The sequence below is a fragment of the Ascaphus truei genome, chromosome 16, assembly GCF_040206685.1.
Source record: "Ascaphus truei isolate aAscTru1 chromosome 16, aAscTru1.hap1, whole genome shotgun sequence".
Classification (NCBI taxonomy): domain Eukaryota; kingdom Metazoa; phylum Chordata; class Amphibia; order Anura; family Ascaphidae; genus Ascaphus; species Ascaphus truei.
In genome coordinates, this window is record NC_134498.1 from 20,916,589 (window position 1) to 20,935,220 (window position 18,632).

At 43.4% G+C, this 18,632-nt stretch overlaps 1 protein-coding gene across 4 annotated transcripts in view; it reads left to right on the top strand.

Annotated features, from left to right (window-relative positions):
- The window catches only part of OCRL (OCRL inositol polyphosphate-5-phosphatase), a 96,737-nt gene that overhangs the window by 71,925 nt on the left and 6,180 nt on the right, over positions 1-18,632 (top strand). For 3 of the 4 annotated variants that reach the window (XM_075572820.1, XM_075572821.1, XM_075572823.1), the window contains 12 exons: positions 287-388; positions 1,323-1,437; positions 2,999-3,115; positions 5,231-5,418; positions 7,568-7,679; positions 10,012-10,121; positions 10,888-11,023; positions 12,094-12,204; positions 14,190-14,355; positions 15,153-15,388; positions 16,831-16,854; positions 17,868-17,987. In XM_075572820.1, coding sequence (XP_075428935.1) covers positions 287-388; positions 1,323-1,437; positions 2,999-3,115; positions 5,231-5,418; positions 7,568-7,679; positions 10,012-10,121; positions 10,888-11,023; positions 12,094-12,204; positions 14,190-14,355; positions 15,153-15,388; positions 16,831-16,854; positions 17,868-17,987 — 1,537 coding nt within the window. The remainder of the gene's footprint in view (positions 1-286; positions 389-1,322; positions 1,438-2,998; positions 3,116-5,230; positions 5,419-7,567; positions 7,680-10,011; positions 10,122-10,887; positions 11,024-12,093; positions 12,205-14,189; positions 14,356-15,152; positions 15,389-16,830; positions 16,855-17,867; positions 17,988-18,632) is intronic. The other variant, XM_075572822.1, reaches the window with a different exon arrangement.

The following is an 18,632-nucleotide window of genomic DNA, read 5'->3' on the forward strand; positions in this document are numbered from 1 at the left end:
TTTCATATGGATAGTGCAAATTCTTGAAAAAATATTCTGTAATTACTATTCAACTTTGAAAAAGAATTAGAATACAACTTGTATGTTAATGACCAAGAACTGGATTACTACATGGTAATAATTGATTCCAGTTCAGGGCCATCTCTTTCCATTTACCTTGTCTCTGGCTTCGAAGAAATAGATTGTATGAAATGTTTCTATAACCGGGTGTCCAGGTCACCTGCTGATCTGTGACCCAACTCTGCCTCATCAGGGCTTCTAAAGGAGGTTTATCTCTGTCTTTTAGGTTCTTTATAGGCACATGGAACGTGAATGGTCAGTCACCTGATGGTGGGCTGGAGCCGTGGTTAAACGCGGACTTGGACCCTCCTGATGTATATGTTATTGGGTGAGTGTGGCACCAAATATAACGATCAATACTGTATGTAGTTCCCGTCGGGAAGGGTGGTAGTTTAGCTTCTTTTTGCATGAGATGCTAATGGTTACTTTGATTAGTTTGGGATCACATTTTTAAGCGCGTATTACACGTTGGAATAGATCGATATCTTTTAATATACTAAACGCATCGTTGAGATCCAAACTTTGTACGACCTATTAACACAAGGAAATGTTGAACTGGGGGAACTAGTATACAAGAACCGTACCTGCTTGTCCTAATAACGTAAAATTCACTGTGCTGTTCCTGGCTGATGTTTAATGGAATAAGGCTTTGGTCAAGAAGGGATCCAAAATCTGGTTAGTGAACGAAGAGGTTTGATACCAAATTTCTTATATAGACATATGAAACATGAATTCAAACCGAACATTACAGTTCAAACTGTTTTAAAGAAGCAATTCATGCTCTTTTATTTATTTTTTTACATAAGATTGAAGCAGGGTGTCTCCGGAGCTGAAATTAATGGGGTTCAGCTCCGGAGACACCCTCCTTCAATCCGATGTTAAAACATTATTCGCAAAGAGAAAAATCACCCACTTGGATTACCTCTTTAATTCTACAACACCTATTGCACAAGGGAATTGGATTAGGAGGCCAAGGCTTTTTGAGGAGCAGTTTTATGAACATGCTTTGTAAATGGTGGGATGGATATTACAGGGGACAGTCGGAAACACATTTATGAAATAAAGAAAACCTCATCAATGCAATGGCTGTTTTTTTTTGTTTTTTTAAATAAGACTACCTGGACCAGTAACCGATTTAGGATCTTTTTAGCTAATTGGGCGCTGAACTTTGAAAGCTTCACCTTCAGGGTGCAGATCTGCCTGCCGCGTGAATGAATCATTGACGATGTTCGGAGAATGTTCTCACTGGAGCTTGTGTTCAGTTTTCAGGAGCTGGATCTCAGCACTGAAGCCTTTTTCTACTTTGATTCTGGGAAGGAGCAGGAGTGGCTGGCAGCTGTGGAAAAGAGCTTACACCCCAAAGCCAAGTATAAGAAAGTGAGAAAAGTCCTTCCCTCCCTTTCCGTACTTCTCTTACTTTCCGTACCTCTTACTTTCCGTACTTCCTTTCCCTCACTTCCCTTAATTCCCTCCTTCCCATACTTCCTTTCCTTCCCTTCCCCCTTTCCTTCCCTTCCCCCTTTCCTTCCCTTCCCCCTTTCCTTCCCTCCCTTCCCTCCTTCCCTTACTTCCTTCCCTCCCTTTCGTCCTTTCCTTCCCTTCCTTCCCTTCCTTTCCCCTTCCTCCCTTCCCTCCCTTCCTTCCCTCCCTTCCCTTACTTCCTTCCCTCCCTTTCGTCCTTTCCTTCCCTTCCTTCCCTTCCTTTACCCTTCCTCCCTTCCCTCCCTTCCTTCCCTCCCTTCCCTTACTTCCTTCCCTTACTTTCATTCCTTCCCTTCTTTATCCAGCTATTAGTGTCATTTAAAAAAATATATATTTTTTTAGTATTCCTGATCAGAATGTTGACTGATTTGTGCACTCGTTTTAGAAAATGTTCATCTCGGTGCATTAAGAGTAAGACATTATCTGGCTTCTTGCATTCCTGCACACACCGGTCATCTTCCTCTTTGCTGATCTGTAATGCAACAATAAGAGGAGCAGGAGGGGAGAAGACAGATTTGTCCGGTTTAATACCCAGAGTTGGAGCAAGTAATGATCTAGTTATTATTGGAGTGCATTTATAGCCATGTACCCTTTTCACTAATTTCTCCCTACCAATGGAACTCTCCTCCAATAAATATTCGTCAAGCAACTTCTTTCTATTTTTTTTAAGCGCACAGGAAAATTCACCTCTTACAGCCACAATCCTGCTCTTAAATTTTTTTTTTATATATATTATTGAAGCATGGGGTCTCTGGAGCTGAACTGCAATGATTACAGCTCCGGGATCCCCTGCTTCCAGAGATACTTAACTCCATAGGTGCTGGGTAGCCGCTCCTGCTGGGCTATGTAAGGCTTATTGAAATGGCGGATATAAAGCTCTAGCGTCCCGTGAGCCAATAGGAAGCCGTGAAATCATCCCTTGCTGCTTCCTATTGGCCCATGTGAGCGGGACATTTAAACCTTACTGAGCTGCTATTTGCACCCCTTACTGAGGGAAGTCTCTCAGGGAACAGGGGGTCCCTTGTGCTAAAATTAATGCAGTTCAGCTCCGGAGATTCCCTGCTTCCAAACAAGATCCCCTGTTCCTTTGTAAGAAGGATCTGTTTAGACAACTATTTACACCAGCGCTGACTTCAGATGCAATTGACCTCAATATCTTGCACTTTTAGCTAAAGTACTTCTACTCCTTATGTGTCGTAAGTCCCCGGATGTACAACTTATATTGCAAGCTCTTCCTTTGCCTTAACTTACAATTTACACGCTGCTCTCATCTCCACTGTTTGTACTCTACCTGCATTGTCATTTGCTAAAGCACCATGTTCACTGGTGGCGCTGTACAAATGACGCAAACATACATAGAGGAGGGTTTGTACAGCGAGTCCTATGGCACGGGATGGCTGTTTCTTCCCTTCTGATCACGCCTGTGTTTTGACGTCTAATCGTGCATCCCTTTCAGATTCGGCTGATCCGCCTGGTGGGAATGATGATGCTGGTGTTTGCCAAGAAGGAACAATGCAAGCATATCCGAGAGGTGGTGGCTGAGTCGGTGGGCACTGGCATTATGGGGAAAATGGTGAGTGGCTCAAACACTCCTTGTTCTCACAAACGGCTTGTTCTGCGACCCTTAACTTTCCCTCCCCTACACAGTCTCTTGAACCAGGTTTCTGCTTTCCTGTGTCATTGATGCTTATGCGATACACATGGGAGACAGAAGTACACCCTGAGTAATTATTTATTTGTTTTAAGTTAAGACATCTCCTTGCCCTTACCAACATTGTTTTTATGTTTTTAATCTCATGCTTTGTTGGGGAGATATAAAGGTTTCAAATATTAAGTTTGTGGGAAGTTAAAATGGATGTCTCCGCAGAACCCAGCACAGTCTAAAGGTTACCATGGTAGAATCAAGGGATTTTTTTTTTTTTTTCAATTATGGGATTGAAGCAGGGGTCTCCGGACCTGAACTGCGTTATTTTCAGCTTCAGGGACCCCCTGCTACTTGAGATACTTGCCTCCATATGGGGTGCCGGAAGCAGCTCTTGCTTTGCTATTGTGGGGCTATCGAATTGGTGGCTTTAAAGCTCCTTGCGGGCCAATAGAAAGCTGTGACGTCATCCCTTGCGGCTTCCCATTGGCCCGCCTGACTGGACATTTATACCTGCGAGCTGCTACCACCACCCCCTATGGAGGGAAGTATCTCGGGAAGCAGGAGGTCCCCACAGCTGAAAATAATGCTGTCCAGCTCCGGACACCCCCTGCTTCCCACCTAGGGGAAAAAAAACATTTCTATGGGTAGCATCTGATCCTTTACAAGTGTAGAAAATAATGATAAATTCATCTAATGTCTCTATTCTCACGTTGGTCTTAAGCTGCCCAAGTAGGCCAGCCTTGTAAGTGGAATATGTGAAACCAAAAGAATCGTTTAGTAGTATTTAACATTAAAGGCTATTCAAAGCACAAATCCCGTTACTCGCAAGACGTATATTTCCAAGGTGACATGTAAGGAGATCCCCTGATAACGTGAGATTGTTCTCTTGAAACACGTTGGGATAGGAGTCACACTTTAAGCACTGCAATAAGACTGAGTCACCACCTTGTCGGAGAGGCACCGTCGAGGAACATGTTGGCAGGTCTGGTGACAGAGGAGAACCCAGCACAGGGTTTGAAGTGTTCACTTACATGTCATCTTGGAAATATATACATATGTGTATATATGTATGTACTGCGAGTAGCCTGATTTTGTATTTTAAAGGCTATTACATTTGACATATTACACCATAATTAAGCTTTATGTGCCTTGTGTTTCAGGAGCAACTCAAGTTTATGCGCTTGATATAAAACAGGTTACAAGGTCCAAGAATATGATAAAGTCCAGAGACTAAAGAATATTAAAAGTGCACAAGTTTGACATGGTCAACATTGACCTTAACAAGGATAAATAATTGAACTCTTATAATATTATTATTAATAACGCGCCAACATATTCCGTAGCGCAGTACTATAGGGTTGGGGGACGAAAAACCAATTGGTAACAAACATAAACATACAATGTTAGTAATGCCTGCCCCAAGGAGCTTGCAATCTATAAGTAATGGCAAGTAGAAACACAAGGTCCATGGGGGGGGGGGGGCTTTACTATCTGCCCCATCTTGTACAGCTTTAAAAAAACAGATTGTGAGTTCTGATCAAATTAACATAAAGTCAGTGATCGGATTGGAGGTCTCCGAGCAGGTAGAATAATGGGCGGATTCGGTGGGCCAACTGGTTCTCATCTGCCGTCAAATTCGGTGTTTCTGTGTTTGTGTTTTTTAGCAGAGGACTTTTCTAATCCACTACTTGTGTTAAAGTTCAGATGTATTTACAGCCGCTTCTATTTAATTCAGCATTGGTCTCCTACATTGTGGGGCTGCCACCGTTTATGTAATGGCTTCCAATAAATACAGATAGATTGTCAGAACAGTTATTAGTTGATGCATGCAACCAATTCATTTTTTTGTACATGTTTAAAGAAGAGACTTGTGTTAAACACTTGCAATTAAAAAACATGTGTTTCTGACATGTTAGCCAACACTGGTGCTATTAGCGTGAGCGGTCTTCTTCAAGTTGACTTTGATAGGTAACCATAGAAGGCCGACTGCACTGATCTAGTTCAAAGTTGACGAGTAATATTCTATTGTTTTATCCCGTCCAGGGCAACAAGGGAGGTGTTGCGGTGAGGTTTGTTTTCCATAATACCTCCTTCTGTTTGGTTAATTCTCACCTGGCTGCTCATGTGGAAGATTTTGAGAGGCGAAATCAAGATTACAAGGAGATCTGTGCTCGTTTGAACTTCACCGTCCCAGAACAGAACTCGCCTACCCTAAATATCATGAAGCATGAGTAAGTCACATTACCATGCAGTCTTATGCCTGCAGTGCATTTTAACCATGTTTTGATACAGTACTGAAGGACAGGAATAATGTGTGTGTGTGTGTGTGTGTGTGTGTGTGTGTGTGTGTGTGTGTGTGTGTGTGTGTGTGTGTGTGTGTGTGTGTGTGTGTGTGTGTGTGTGTGTGTGTGTGTGTGTGTGTGTGTGTGCAAAGTAGACACTTCGTCTACTATGGAACGACTTAGAAGATACAAGTTCTCCTTTTTCAGCTTCTGTTTCTGTCTCATTCCATAATCACAATAAAGCACTTATTACAGCAACATTCGAGACATTTCTCACTGCCTGGAAGCACTCTTCTTGCAGCCGTTCGCCTCACAAATGAACGCATGCATATTTTGTGGAATCAGGCAGAAATTTGTTATGAAGGTGACGCTGCTACTTGAGCTGATGCATACAATTTCTCCACCCTTTTCATTACCTGAGGCACTTTGCCTATATTTATCACAACTGCATCTCAAACACCGCTCTCCTGCTTCCCGTTATGAGTGAATGTATTGTAGCCCCTGAAAGACAAGTCCGTGGTGATTATTTAATGACTAATACAGCCCTAATGGCGCTTTTTTATTTTTTATTCATCACCCCCCTTTTTTGTTTTCTTTTTTTAAAGGACGGAAACAGGGAGTCCCTGGAGCTTGTACTGTGCAATTTAACTGAAGACCCCTTTGATCTGGGGTGGCCAATTCCAGTTCCAAAGGGCCACCAACAGGTCAGGTATTGGGGATATCCCTGCTTCAGCACAGATGGTGCAGTCATTCTGATTGAGCAACTAATTGAGCCACCTGTGCTGAAGCAGTTGTAACTGCCCCCCCTTGTGATTTTACTAGTGTGTTACAATGGGTTAATGGTGAGGAGCCGAATCTAGGTCCCACGCTGTGGTAACAGAAGTACTGTCTTACAGGAGGTATGAAGGAGGAAGCAGTGTGTTCTGGGAGTTGGAGTCCAGCATGGCAGACAGAGAGGAGCCTCGGGAGTAGGGGATACATTCCTACAGTATAGTATAGGTCAGGCCCTGTTTTATTGTGTTGCAGTTGGGGATAGTGCCCCATCAGTTAGGGTCCCATAGTACGGTCACATGAGAAGAACATGTCCCAGTAACGGGAATCCAGACATACGTCAGTGGGCAAAGCAGAAAAGCCCCCTGGATGTTTGGGAATCAGCCCTACAAGCACTCATCCATCTACAATATTCAGCACCCCCTAAGGAAGTGGCAGTTCCAGAACAGGGCAGAAAAGTAACGTTACACAGAACAGGCCAAGATCTCCGTAGGGGCTCACAGTAAAGGGGACCCTCAAGATGTAGTTAAAAAGGGGGGCCCAGTCCACAAGAGGAAGATGCTACAAGCAAATGTGCCTCCTATGAGTGTTGAGTGGGCACTCGGGGAAGACAAGTATCAGGAGTGACAGTGGTATGGATGAAATGAAGTGCGATCATGTCCATCTACATGCAACAGTGACTGTAAAGTTCCTAAGCATAGGAACATAAATACAGATCAAAGTTGTACTATAAAACTGCTGGTGCCCATCTTTTCCACCGCCCAGCCGACCACATCCCGCACCCTGAGGCAAGGTAAATTGTTGCTAATGTCAAACACGCAACTCCCTAACCTCCCCAGGGAGCCAGGGAGGGTTACACAGGGATATCCTTATGCTGGTGGCCCTCGAAGACTGGAGTTGGCCACTCCTGCCCTAGATACTTAACGGTGAAGGTATCGGTGTTAAAACACCAGAAAGTAACACTGATACGTTTACCAGTTACAATCACGGGGCGCTTACCGGAAAACCATTCCCAGAGCTGGAACTAGCATGGTTTAGCTCCAGTCCTCACCTGGTTCCCGTCCTGCAAAAAAGGGTCTGCTGCTGCTTCAGTAGTGTGTGTTTTTATGTCTTTGTTGTTCTTGTCATTCCCCAGTTGCTGGAACCTGGAAATTCAAACGAAGACACAGCTAGATTTCCAAATATTGTATAGTTTTAGCGTGTAATGTATTTTATAGATAAACATCTTATCTCTTAAATAGCTACTCTATGCTTGCCAGAATGAGGTGAACGAATTGATTTCACATCGAAACGATTGTCGCTAATAATTCCTTCTCCCTGGCGACAGTGTTGTCATTTGGCTGGGAGACCTGAACTACAGACTGTGCAAATACGATGCCAGCGAAGTTAAAAACCTGATCAAGAAGGACGACATTGTCACCCTCTTGAAGTTTGACCAGGTAAGGGGCACATTAGAAAGGTACGAGAAGCCCTTAAAGCAGCAATCTGCGCTGATCACCAGTTTATTTTAACATTGTGTATTTTTAACTTTAGAAGATGTTCTTGCCCTTTCCAGCACTGGTTTTATTCCTCATGTCTGACCGAATGTAAGCGTTTGAAACATTAACCGTTTTGGGGGCTAAAGTGAAGCGGGCATGTTCTGGGGGAACATTACTAACCTTAGAGAAGTTAGTCATATAGGCTTCTGGGGGGGGGGGGGAAGTACTGAGGGTTACTGACCACTTAGATTGTAAGCTCTCCGGGGCAGGGACTCCTTTCCCTAATGTTACTTTTATGTTTAAAGTGCTTATTCCCATTATGTGTTATATTATTATGTCACGTGTGTTACTGCGGTGAAGCATTACGTACCTGCATGGCATTATATGAATAAAGACACACACATACACACATACATACAATCTTTCTTAAAGTAGCAATCCCGCCTACATTTTAAACAAAATTAAAACATTTTACGTGCATTGGATCTGGGGGATCCTACTGAGCTGACCCGTGCTATTTTTAGCTCTGGGGACCACCTGATTCCCAAGCTACCTACTGATTAAGTTACTGGTGGTCTCCTCCCCCTTTTGGAAATCAATATGGGAGCCAAAGCTCACGTGTCCTGCGAACCAATGAAGCTGCATCATTGCTTGCTACCTCCCATTAAATGGCATTTTAAATGCCCTGAGCAGTTTTCGGTAACTAAACAAATAGAAATCTCAGGAACAGTAGAGTCCCCGTAGTTACAAATGGCTAGTGTTCACTCCAGAGGGGCCCAATGGTTCAAATTTTATAGAAACAAAAATATAAGTCTAGTCTGTAAGGCAGGAGTGGAAAACTCCAGTCCTCGAGGGCCACGAACAGGTCAGGTTTTAAGGATACCCCTTCTTCAGCACAGGTGGCTCAATCAGTGGGTCAGTCCTTGATTGAGTCACTAAATGAGCTACCTGGGCTGAAGCAGTGATATCGTTAACACCTGACCTGTTCGTGGCCCTCGAGGACTGAAGTTTAACACCCCTGTCCTAGAGGTTTGTGAGGTGTCTCCAAGGGGTTCGCCCAAAATATATAGTGGCGGTTCCCAGGCAGTGTAGTGTGTTCCTGCGCCCATGTGGTGACTGCACTTAGGCCCCAAACTTCACCTTAGCGTGGGGGGGGGGGGGGTGGGGGGTGGGGGAGGGTATAGCTGTCACAGCAGGAGCTTCTGAAGTTGCACCCCACAATGCTTTGCATCTGCAATAGCAGTCTCCAAGTGAGAAGGCATTGTGGGTTGTGACTTTGGAAACGCCTGCCCTGATTGATGGCTATACCACCCATTCTATATGCATACAGTTTGGGGCCTTAAGCGTGTTCCCCCCACCAGCTTAGGACAATATACTGCGTGGGATTGGTTAAACAGTTTTGGTAGCAATAGTCTGAATAGGCAATAAGATTTATCTAGCGGGGGGCACAATGTTATAAAGCTTGGGAACCACTGATTGGCTTTTAGTGCAGATGTAATAGATCTGGCAATGGTCTTTGGTTTGTATCCCTTCTGTCTGATCGATTCGGTCAGGGTTGTGAGATGCCTGTTTGTGCCAGAGCATATGAGGTGGTATTTTATAGCCTGGCTGTGTATGATACCTTCCTTTGCTCTGTTTTAAAACCCCTCCTGTGCCTTCCCCACCCCACCTCATATACATCTCTCTGTTCTACATTCTTCCTTTTTTTTAAAAAATTTCCAATCCAAAGGATTCAAAAGCACAAAATCCCACTGGAATACACTTCAATGCACCATAATGTGGAACGTGTTTAACTCACGGTATCGCCGGACGAAACTCCCGTTGTGCATGCTCCCATGCGCTGATTGCAGAGTACAGTCGCTTCCACGATGAGAAAAAAATGCCGGCGTACAGCAAATACAAAGGGTAATAGCGGGATGACCACAAATAGTGTTTATTTGAACTTCAGAAACGTGAAATAGTACTGAAGTTTCGGTACTATTTCACATGTTTGTCAAGTTCAAATAAACACTTTATTTTTGGTCATCCCGCTATTACCCTTTGTATTTACTGTGCATCTGCATTTTTTTCTCAACATGAAAACGACTCTTCTCCGTTATGAGATCAGGATTGAAATAGCAAAGGGAAAGCAGCCTGTACATTTTTTTTGTTTTGGTTAAATATTTATCACTGCAACTTCATATGCTTCTTTGAGTGTCTGTATGTAGTGCAATCCTCTTTCCTTTTTTGTACACGTGTAAATGTGAGACGACCTCGTGAGATTGATGGATCGTTACCGGTTTATTTCCTTTAGTTGAATATCCAGCGAGATCTGAAGAACGTTTTTTCTGATTTTACGGAGGGCAACATCAATTTCATCCCAACGTACAAGTTTGACCCGAAGACCGATAGTTGGGATTCCAGGTAAAAGTGTTGATGTTCACGGTATTTCACCTGTTCGGTGCCAGATAGTCCTGATACAGATGTAGTAAGACTTGTGGTCTGTGGTGCTGCTGCTACACGCTGTCACATGACCACATCAGTCGCGGCACCGCAGGCTTAATGCCTGGTGGGGGGTCCCATTCAGAAGTATGGACCCTTTACAGCAAGATCGCGCCAGACACTGTCCCCAGCATCACAGGCTTTTCCTTGTTTACCCGCCATGCCCAGGACATTCAGTCTTGCTACATACAGATATTTTGCTTTGCAATGTTTAGGAAATGTTGAGCTGCACTGAGTTGGCACTAATTTCAATTAGCAACTTTTGTTATAACTAATTCATTTTCTGTTGTACCACATTTACTGCGGTCTGATTTAGAGCTGTAACCAAAAGGATCGTCCTATTACCATGAGGCTTACTGCTGCTGTTTGCCTACGTTGCACACTAGACTTCAGTAATACTGTAGGTTGCAACCAGCTATAATTCTAATGTTCCTTGAATTTCTGTTCTGTACGTAGAGTTTTACAATGACTTACTCGCACTGCTTTCTATAGTAAGAAGCAGCAATACACACACAGAATGTGAAGTCTCAGGGTGTTCAGGACATAGATCTGCGTTTAGTGCGGCCGGATTTTATGGTTTGCTGCACGTCCTGCGGATATGACGTGGCAGGGCTTCTATCAGGTGGCATCATACAAGTGGGATTGTATATGGTATTATCACAGTGTTACTTGCTCCTCTCTCCCGCAGTGGGAAGTGCCGAGTACCCGCCTGGTGTGATCGCATATTGTGGCGAGGGCCGAACATTAGGCAGCTGAAATACCGCAGCCATATGGACCTGAAAACGAGTGACCACAAGCCAGTCAGCTCCCTGTTCAGCATCGGGGTAATACTCTCCTGGATGTATTTCTTCCCTTAGCGCTTTAACTCCATAGTTTGCAGAGAGACCTGCAGCATATTGCAAGTCCCTCCGGCTGCAAAAGGGTTAACTCGATGGTGGCCAACTCCAGTCCTCAAGGGCCACCAACTTGTCGGGTTTTCAGGATATCCTTGCTTCAGCGCAGTTGGCTCAATCAGTGGCTTAGTCATTGCAGGATATCCTGAAAACCTGGCCTGTTGGTGGAACTTAAAGACTGCAGTTGGCCACTCCTGCAAAGCCGCAGCCAGAGAGGGACGGGGTCTACCTTGCGCCTTTAACAGCAGGCAGCAAATTAAGATGTGCTTTAAGAGCAGGTGAAAGTAAGGCTGAATGAAGCTGTGAACAGCCACATCAGGGTAACAGCCGTCTCTCTTCTATGAAGCATTGTTGAATTTGCGATAGTCTTGTTTCTGACGCAAGTTTGGTGGCAAATTTAAAGCTGAACGTACGCCAGCGCCCCCTTGGGGCACTTGAGTTTTTGTTGGTCAGACTGAAACACTGTGAAGCAAAGTTCTTCCCATCAGCTGCCTGCGATGTGCTTCGTCGCACTCCACAATAAAAATACAAACCATTTTAAATTCGAAATAAAAACTAGTTTGGCCTGTAACTGCAGCAACCTCCTTGGAACTCAGCAGCACCGTGCGATTAATGACCTGACTGGGCGACTTTTTCACTTGGAACACGATTAGTATTTATATTGTTATTCACATTGACATTTTAGAGCCTCCCAGCTGCTTTCCGTTCTCTCTCTTCCACCCACCCCAGTAACACTATCTTATTTTGGGCTTGAGTAAATGTATTGGACACCATTGTTTTAATATCTTTCAACATTATGTTGTATTTAATTGTGCCCGTTGTGAAGCTTAGACGGAATACAGGCGCATTATTTGGGGTGGAGGACCTCTCCATCAGGCATGAACAGTGCAGGACTTGGCAAAGTGTACCGTCGGCAGACTACAAAGTCTCTGGGTAGTGGCTTGGTTATTGTGTGAAACCTTGCACCCTGCTCTCTAATGTTGAGTTCATGTCTCTTCCAGGTGAAAATTGTGGACGAGCGCAGATACAGGAGGGCGTTTGAAGATATTGTGCGCATGATGGACAGAATGGAGAACGATTTTCTTCCATCCTTAGATCTTACCAGGAGAGAGGTGAGAGTCCAAAGTTTAGGCACATATTATTATTATTATTATTTTAGATGCTTCATGTGCATGAGAGAACATTATAAGGAAGTACAGTATTGTGCCTAAAAGTGCAATCCTCTCTGTTTCTGCCATGTTTACATTCATTTCCCTCAACTGGTGGCAATGCCAAATCCCAACCCCTTCGCATCAACACTTGCTGCTTTATTGGTAAATATCTCCTGAAGCATCGTAAGATCCTGCAGATGTGAAAGCAAAAACACTCCCAGATTTTTTGCCAGTTTTATGTACGAAGAGCAAAAAGAAGTTTGTGAAACGAGGATACAGAAACCGAGATTGCTTGGGTATTTTAGGAGACATTTTGATGATGGTTATTGGTTGGGTAGAGGGCAGGTTGATAAGGTGCAATAAGGCAGGAGTGGTCAACTTCAGTCCTCAAGGGCCACCAAGAGGCCAGATTTTAAGGCTACCCCTGCTTCAGCGCAGGTGGCTCAGTCAGAATGACTATCATTCTAACTGAGCCACTGATTGAGCCACCTGTGCTGAAGCAAGAAGAACTGGAGTTGGCCATTCCTGCACAAAGCTTTCAAATCAATTAGGAGATTTGACAAGGAAGGGTATATGACAGGTAAAAGTTCAGCTAACAATCGACATAGATTATAGTCCTTTCTCTCATTTACTAAATGTTTGCGTGGCCTGTGTAGTCTTTTTTGGCACTAGTTTTAGAATCATAACGCGCAGTGTATACCGTTAACGCTACGCCATAACTGCATCTAGTTTTGGTAACAAGTGTTGCGTGTTGACAATCATTTAGGGTAAGGATTCGCATGCCTTTCAAAGAGCAGCCACCCACCACATCAGGACGTAGGAATAACTTTTGCCAGCATGAATGCACTTTACATAGAAAAAGTCTAAAAGAAAAAGTGTCTGGTCCCAGAGAGAGATTCGATAATCCTCCATTCTAATGAGAAGGCTGTGACATGGTCTCTTGCAGTTAGTGCGCCTGAGAAAACCACGATATCAAGATTACACTTCTCTGGATATAGCTCAGTATGTAACATGAATAAATGTATCTAAACAAAACAATGTTCATGGCGCAAAGTGATAAAACAGTTAATATGTGCAAGTGTTAGCACTGATAAACACACAATACTGTAACTCCAAGTAGAAGATTCTCCAGTCAGTAGACTCTTTGTAGCCCCTCATATGAAGAAACACAAATGCGAGGATATAGTGCATTAACATTTACTTTAAGATGACAAACACAGAGGGGATGGTACACACTCTCAAACACAGAGGCAATCGCGGTCTGTTACTGACTGAGAAGTGGAGCGGTCGCATCGGGTGCTGTTATCTAAGGAGAAGGGTTGAAGTGCGCCCGACGTCACTTCTTGTTTACTTACCAGCGGGGAGAGTGTGTTACCAGCGGGGAAGAGTGTGAGTGTGTTACCAGTGGGGAGAGTGTGAGTGTGTTACCATCCCCTCTGTGTTGTTTGTCATCTTACAGTAATTGTTAATGCACTATGTCCTTGCATTTGTGTTTCTTCATATGAGGGGCTACAAAGAGTCTGCTGACTGGAGAATCTTCTACTTGGAGTTACAGTATTGTGTGTTTATCAGTGCTAACACTGGGTTCATTTGCACATATTAACTGTTTTATCACTTTGCGCCATGAACACTGTTTTGTTTAGGTTTTTTTAATTTGCGGTTTTGGGGAAAACCGCTGGTGTTTAGGCTGCAGCTTGAGTATATCACAATATTTGTTGCGCGTTATTATAGTTTTTTTCACATGGATAAATGTATGTTTTGCTTGCTCTTAACCTGTGGCGTACATTCATAAGAGGTGTCGGCCTTGTCATCGCAGGGAGAGCACACTTCATATACAAACCTTGTACAGTTTACAAAACAGTCGGGCTGCTTATTATTTTCAGGCCGTATTTCCTTCTCTTTTTTTTTCCTCTAATGCATCACTTTTTGTCTCCTTTATTGCGCAGTTTGTGTTTGAAAACGTACGATTTCGACAGCTACAAAAAGAGAAATTCCAGATCAAGAATGATGGGCAGGTGCCCTGTCATTTCTCCTTTATCCCCAAGCTGAATGACAGTCAGTACTGCAAACCCTGGCTACGGGCTGAACCCGGCGAGGGCTACCTGGAACAAGGTCATTTACTTTATTTATATTTATTTATAAAAATGTTTTACCAGGAAGTAATACATTGAGTTACCTCTCGTTTTCAAGTATGTCCTGAGCGTAGTTATAAAAAATACATGGTTACGTTAAAAGAACAGAGGTTATACAGTGAACTTGCTTTCTTAGTCGCCATCACACTTCAACTCCTGGTCATTTACAGCAGGGGCGCTCAACTCCAGTCCTCAACCCTCCCCCAACAGGTCCGGTTTTCAGGATATCCCAGCTTCAGCACAGGTGGCTCAATCAGAGACTGTCGAAGCAGGGACTGATGGAGTCACCTGTGCTGAAGCAGGGATATCCTGAAAACCTGACCGGGGGGGGGGGGCTGAGGACTGGAGTTGAGCACCCCTGCTGTAAATTACAAGCTCAGTCATAGATTGCCAACTCCAGTCCTCAAGGGCCACCGACGGGTCAGGTTTTCAGGATAACCCTGCTTCAGCACAGTTGGCTTAGTAATAATGACTGAGCCACTTGTGCTGAAGCAGGGATATCCTGAACACCTGACCTGTTGGTGGCCCTTGAGGACTGGAGTTGGCCACCCCTGTTCTAGTGCTTCTCTTGCTCTGTAATATACCCCTCCTGTATCTTGAAACTGTCACAATATTTAAGTTTTCATGATATCCCTTCTCTTCCCCCAAGCTGTACATGGTGAGGTAAAGCTTGCTCAACCTCAATAATGTGTTCAACCTCCTATTATTTGCACTGTTCCCTTCCTTTTTCAATGTTCTACCTTGGCCTTGTCACTGACGCGTCACTTCTCTTCTCAGGTGAAACGGTGGATATCAGCCTAGATGTGTATGTTAGTAAAGACTCCGTCACGATGCTGAACTCAAGGGAGGACAAGATCGAAGATATTTTAGTCCTTCACCTTGACCGTGGCAAAGATTACTTCCTGACCATCAGCGGGAGCTACCATGTGAGCTGCTTCGGCACGTCTTTGGAGACTCTATGCCGAATGAAGAGACCAATCCGTGAAATTCCAGTTACTAAACTCATTGACCTGGTGAGAGAACTCGAGCTGGTTTTGTTTTATGTAGCAGGCCAGTTGTTGGTTTCAAATGCATTAATCCGTTCACAAAGTTAAAGATAAAGGTACAGATGTAGCCAGGGTTATTGCTGCTGATGTAGCGGTATTGTGGGATATTCTGCATTATTACTGCCATTGAGTCCTATGGAAACTCTGATATATTTCATTTGATAATGCGAAATATGGCGTTCTATGGGTGGGAACGTTTTTAATCTGTACAATTGTTTTTTTTCCATTGCCGCCTCCAAGCAAATGTCATTTACTATGAGTTTTTTATATTGTAGTTTTACAGAGGGATCGTACAAGAGATCATGCAGGGATAGAACATACAATTTAGGATAAGTGTCTAAATGTAAATGTTGGCGTAAAGAAATGCCTGCCCCCAAAAAGCTAACAAACTAATGAATGCATTTTAACCAAGTTACCGGTTTGAAGCTTGTACTGATTCTGAATTCCCACGCCAAAAACCAATACCATATTTACAGTACATACTGCATTGCCAATAGACTCAAAGGGAATACCAGTCAATCATTTGAAGCGTACAAGCTTTCATGTGATGTGATTATGACTCCGCTGTGTCTTTTTAGCCAAACATGTTTGGGAGTATTAAAGGACTTAATGTAATATATACTCACTATTCAAGATTAGAGTCAGGCTCTCAGTGCTAAAAATGGCTTTCTTTGGTAAAGGAAGTACAGAATACAAAAAACAGTCATATCATAAGACATCTAGGTAATAAATAGAAATAACAAATGTGATATTTTGATCAAATTATCCCTCACACTGACCTTGTATTCCCCATTATTATCGGGGTTTGGTAGTATGATCACTTCCTCACTGACCTCGTATTCCACAGTATCATCGGGGTTTGGTGGAATTGTTCCTCCCTCACTGACCTCGTATTCCCCAGTATCATCGGGGTTTGGTAGAATGGTCACTCCCTCACTGACCTCGTATTCCCCAGTATCATCGGGGTTTGGTAGAATGGTCACTCCCTCACTGACCTCATATTCCCCAGTATCATCGGGGTTTGGTAGAATGGTCACTCCCTCACTGACCTCGTATTCCCCAGTATCATCGGGGTTTGGTAGAATGGTCACTCCCTCACTGACCTCGTATTCCCCAGTATCATCGGGGTTTGGTAGAATGGTCACTCCCTCACTGACCTCGTACTCCCCAGTATCATCGGGGTTTGGTGGAATTGTTCCTTCCTCGCACTGACCTCATATTCACCAGTATCATCGGGATTTAGTTCAATGCTCACTCCCTCACACTGACCTCGTACTCCCCAGTTCCATCGGGGTTTGGTGGTATGGTCACAGCATGCAGTTCTGTTCTTTCTATCCTCTGAATCTGTAAAATCATGGAATCTTACAAATGTTTTCTTTCTCTACCTACTGCTTTCCCTCTGCACTTAGGGAGAAGACAGCTTCTCAGAGAAGGTAACAAACTAACGTTCAGGATCTGCATTCCGAATAGCTACATTTTCTTGCTTCCTTTGTTTCCTTCCTTGGGTATTGATTGTAAACCTCCTGTTCAGTGCGATGCAGTAATCCTGAGAGAATGTGAAGCTCTTGTGTGTACTTCCCATTGGTGTCCAGATCTATACTGTACCTGTGTCGTCCTTTCATTTCTCTGTGTTTGGTTAATGTGCTGCTTAGTCTTAATTTCATGGGCGGCCTTCACTGTGTTTCTATCATTTGTAACATTAGTTGAAGTCACAGAAATAATTGCTAGTGGATTATGAAACTGCGGCACTGCAGTGGAGTACAGGACTGCCTTTCAGTGGGGTTCAACATGGAAAATATTGGGTTATCTTTTTGTCATGGTTACACACATCTTAACACACTACTTCCTAACATTACCTCAGCCAACCGCTAAGTAAAGGCACATTTCTTAGCTGCCATTTGTCCCTAATAACCAGTCATTTACAATTTGAACCAGTTAAACCCAATAGTGTTTTGAGCGTGAAGGTGATAAAACACTGTTGCAGAGCATTGTTTTTTATTCCTTCATTATTAAATTCATTCTGTAAAGTTAGGGTCAAACAAATACTTTTTGTTTTGTGGTCACTTGGGACTGTTTGCATCTATAAGCCTTTACAACCATTACTTATATCCCTGTTTCCACTGACGGAGATGTGCTTCAGTTCTGCTGACGTTATCTTGGATTTCTGCTTGCTTGTCCTGTGTTTATTGGTAGAGCATTGGTGAAGGCTTAAAGCCGTATTCAGTATGTTGTGACGCAGTTTCTCAACACTGGGGAATCCACCAGCGTTAATCAAATCAATGGGACCAGCATCTTCCCCAGTGTGGGGAAAGCGGCTGTAACACACATTGAATTGGGGAATTGATGATGTTCTCCATACATCTATTTTTGTTCTGTGCCGTGTGGAGGGTTTTCTCCTTTGCAAATGTTTGTCATTCTATTCAACACCTTTTATATTGTCTCCCAGGAGAAAGCGGTTATGCAGATGCTTCCGTTGGACAGTGATGGGACCACGGAGAGACCTCTGAAGATCCCGAAGGAGATCTGGCTTTTGGTGGATCACTTGTTTAAGAACGCCTGTCACCAGGTTCGTTGTGACATGTATACGAGATTAAACTCCCCTGCTTATATAATCACAGGCTTCCACAAAAGGCCTCCTACCAGAAAACTCATGTTAGCTGACTGCAGCAACAAATTGTGTTTTTCCATGAAAATCATTGCATCATTATTATGGGAACTGTGTATAATTTAGTGTTGCAGTGATTCAATCCTTACCATATAAGAAATGCTTTAGCTTTGATGGCGGAAGAACAAATTAGCTGGACTATTGCAGGAGCTATGTCGCCATCTTTTTTTAAAATCTAAACAGAAATAGATGTGTTTTTTTATTAATTAAACCATGTATGTGTATGAATGCTGTTAAATTAACAGAGAAATGGATTGGCACGACTAGGTTATTTTCTAACCTCATAATGCTAGTATTGGAGAACACATTGTACTTATGAGTGGATGTCTTCAAGTATAAGCAGTGATGAATTCAGAAATAGGTTGCTATTTGTATTTTTCCCATGTCTAACTGCAGTGTGTATCAATCAGACGCGTGCCTCCCAAATACCCTTGTACTGTATGTGTTCATGCTGCAATATAATACAAAGTGGTTTATGATGGAGCCTCTGTCCATAAACTACAGGATACCCTGAAATTAATTACTAGGGCAACTCTGTTAACCAAA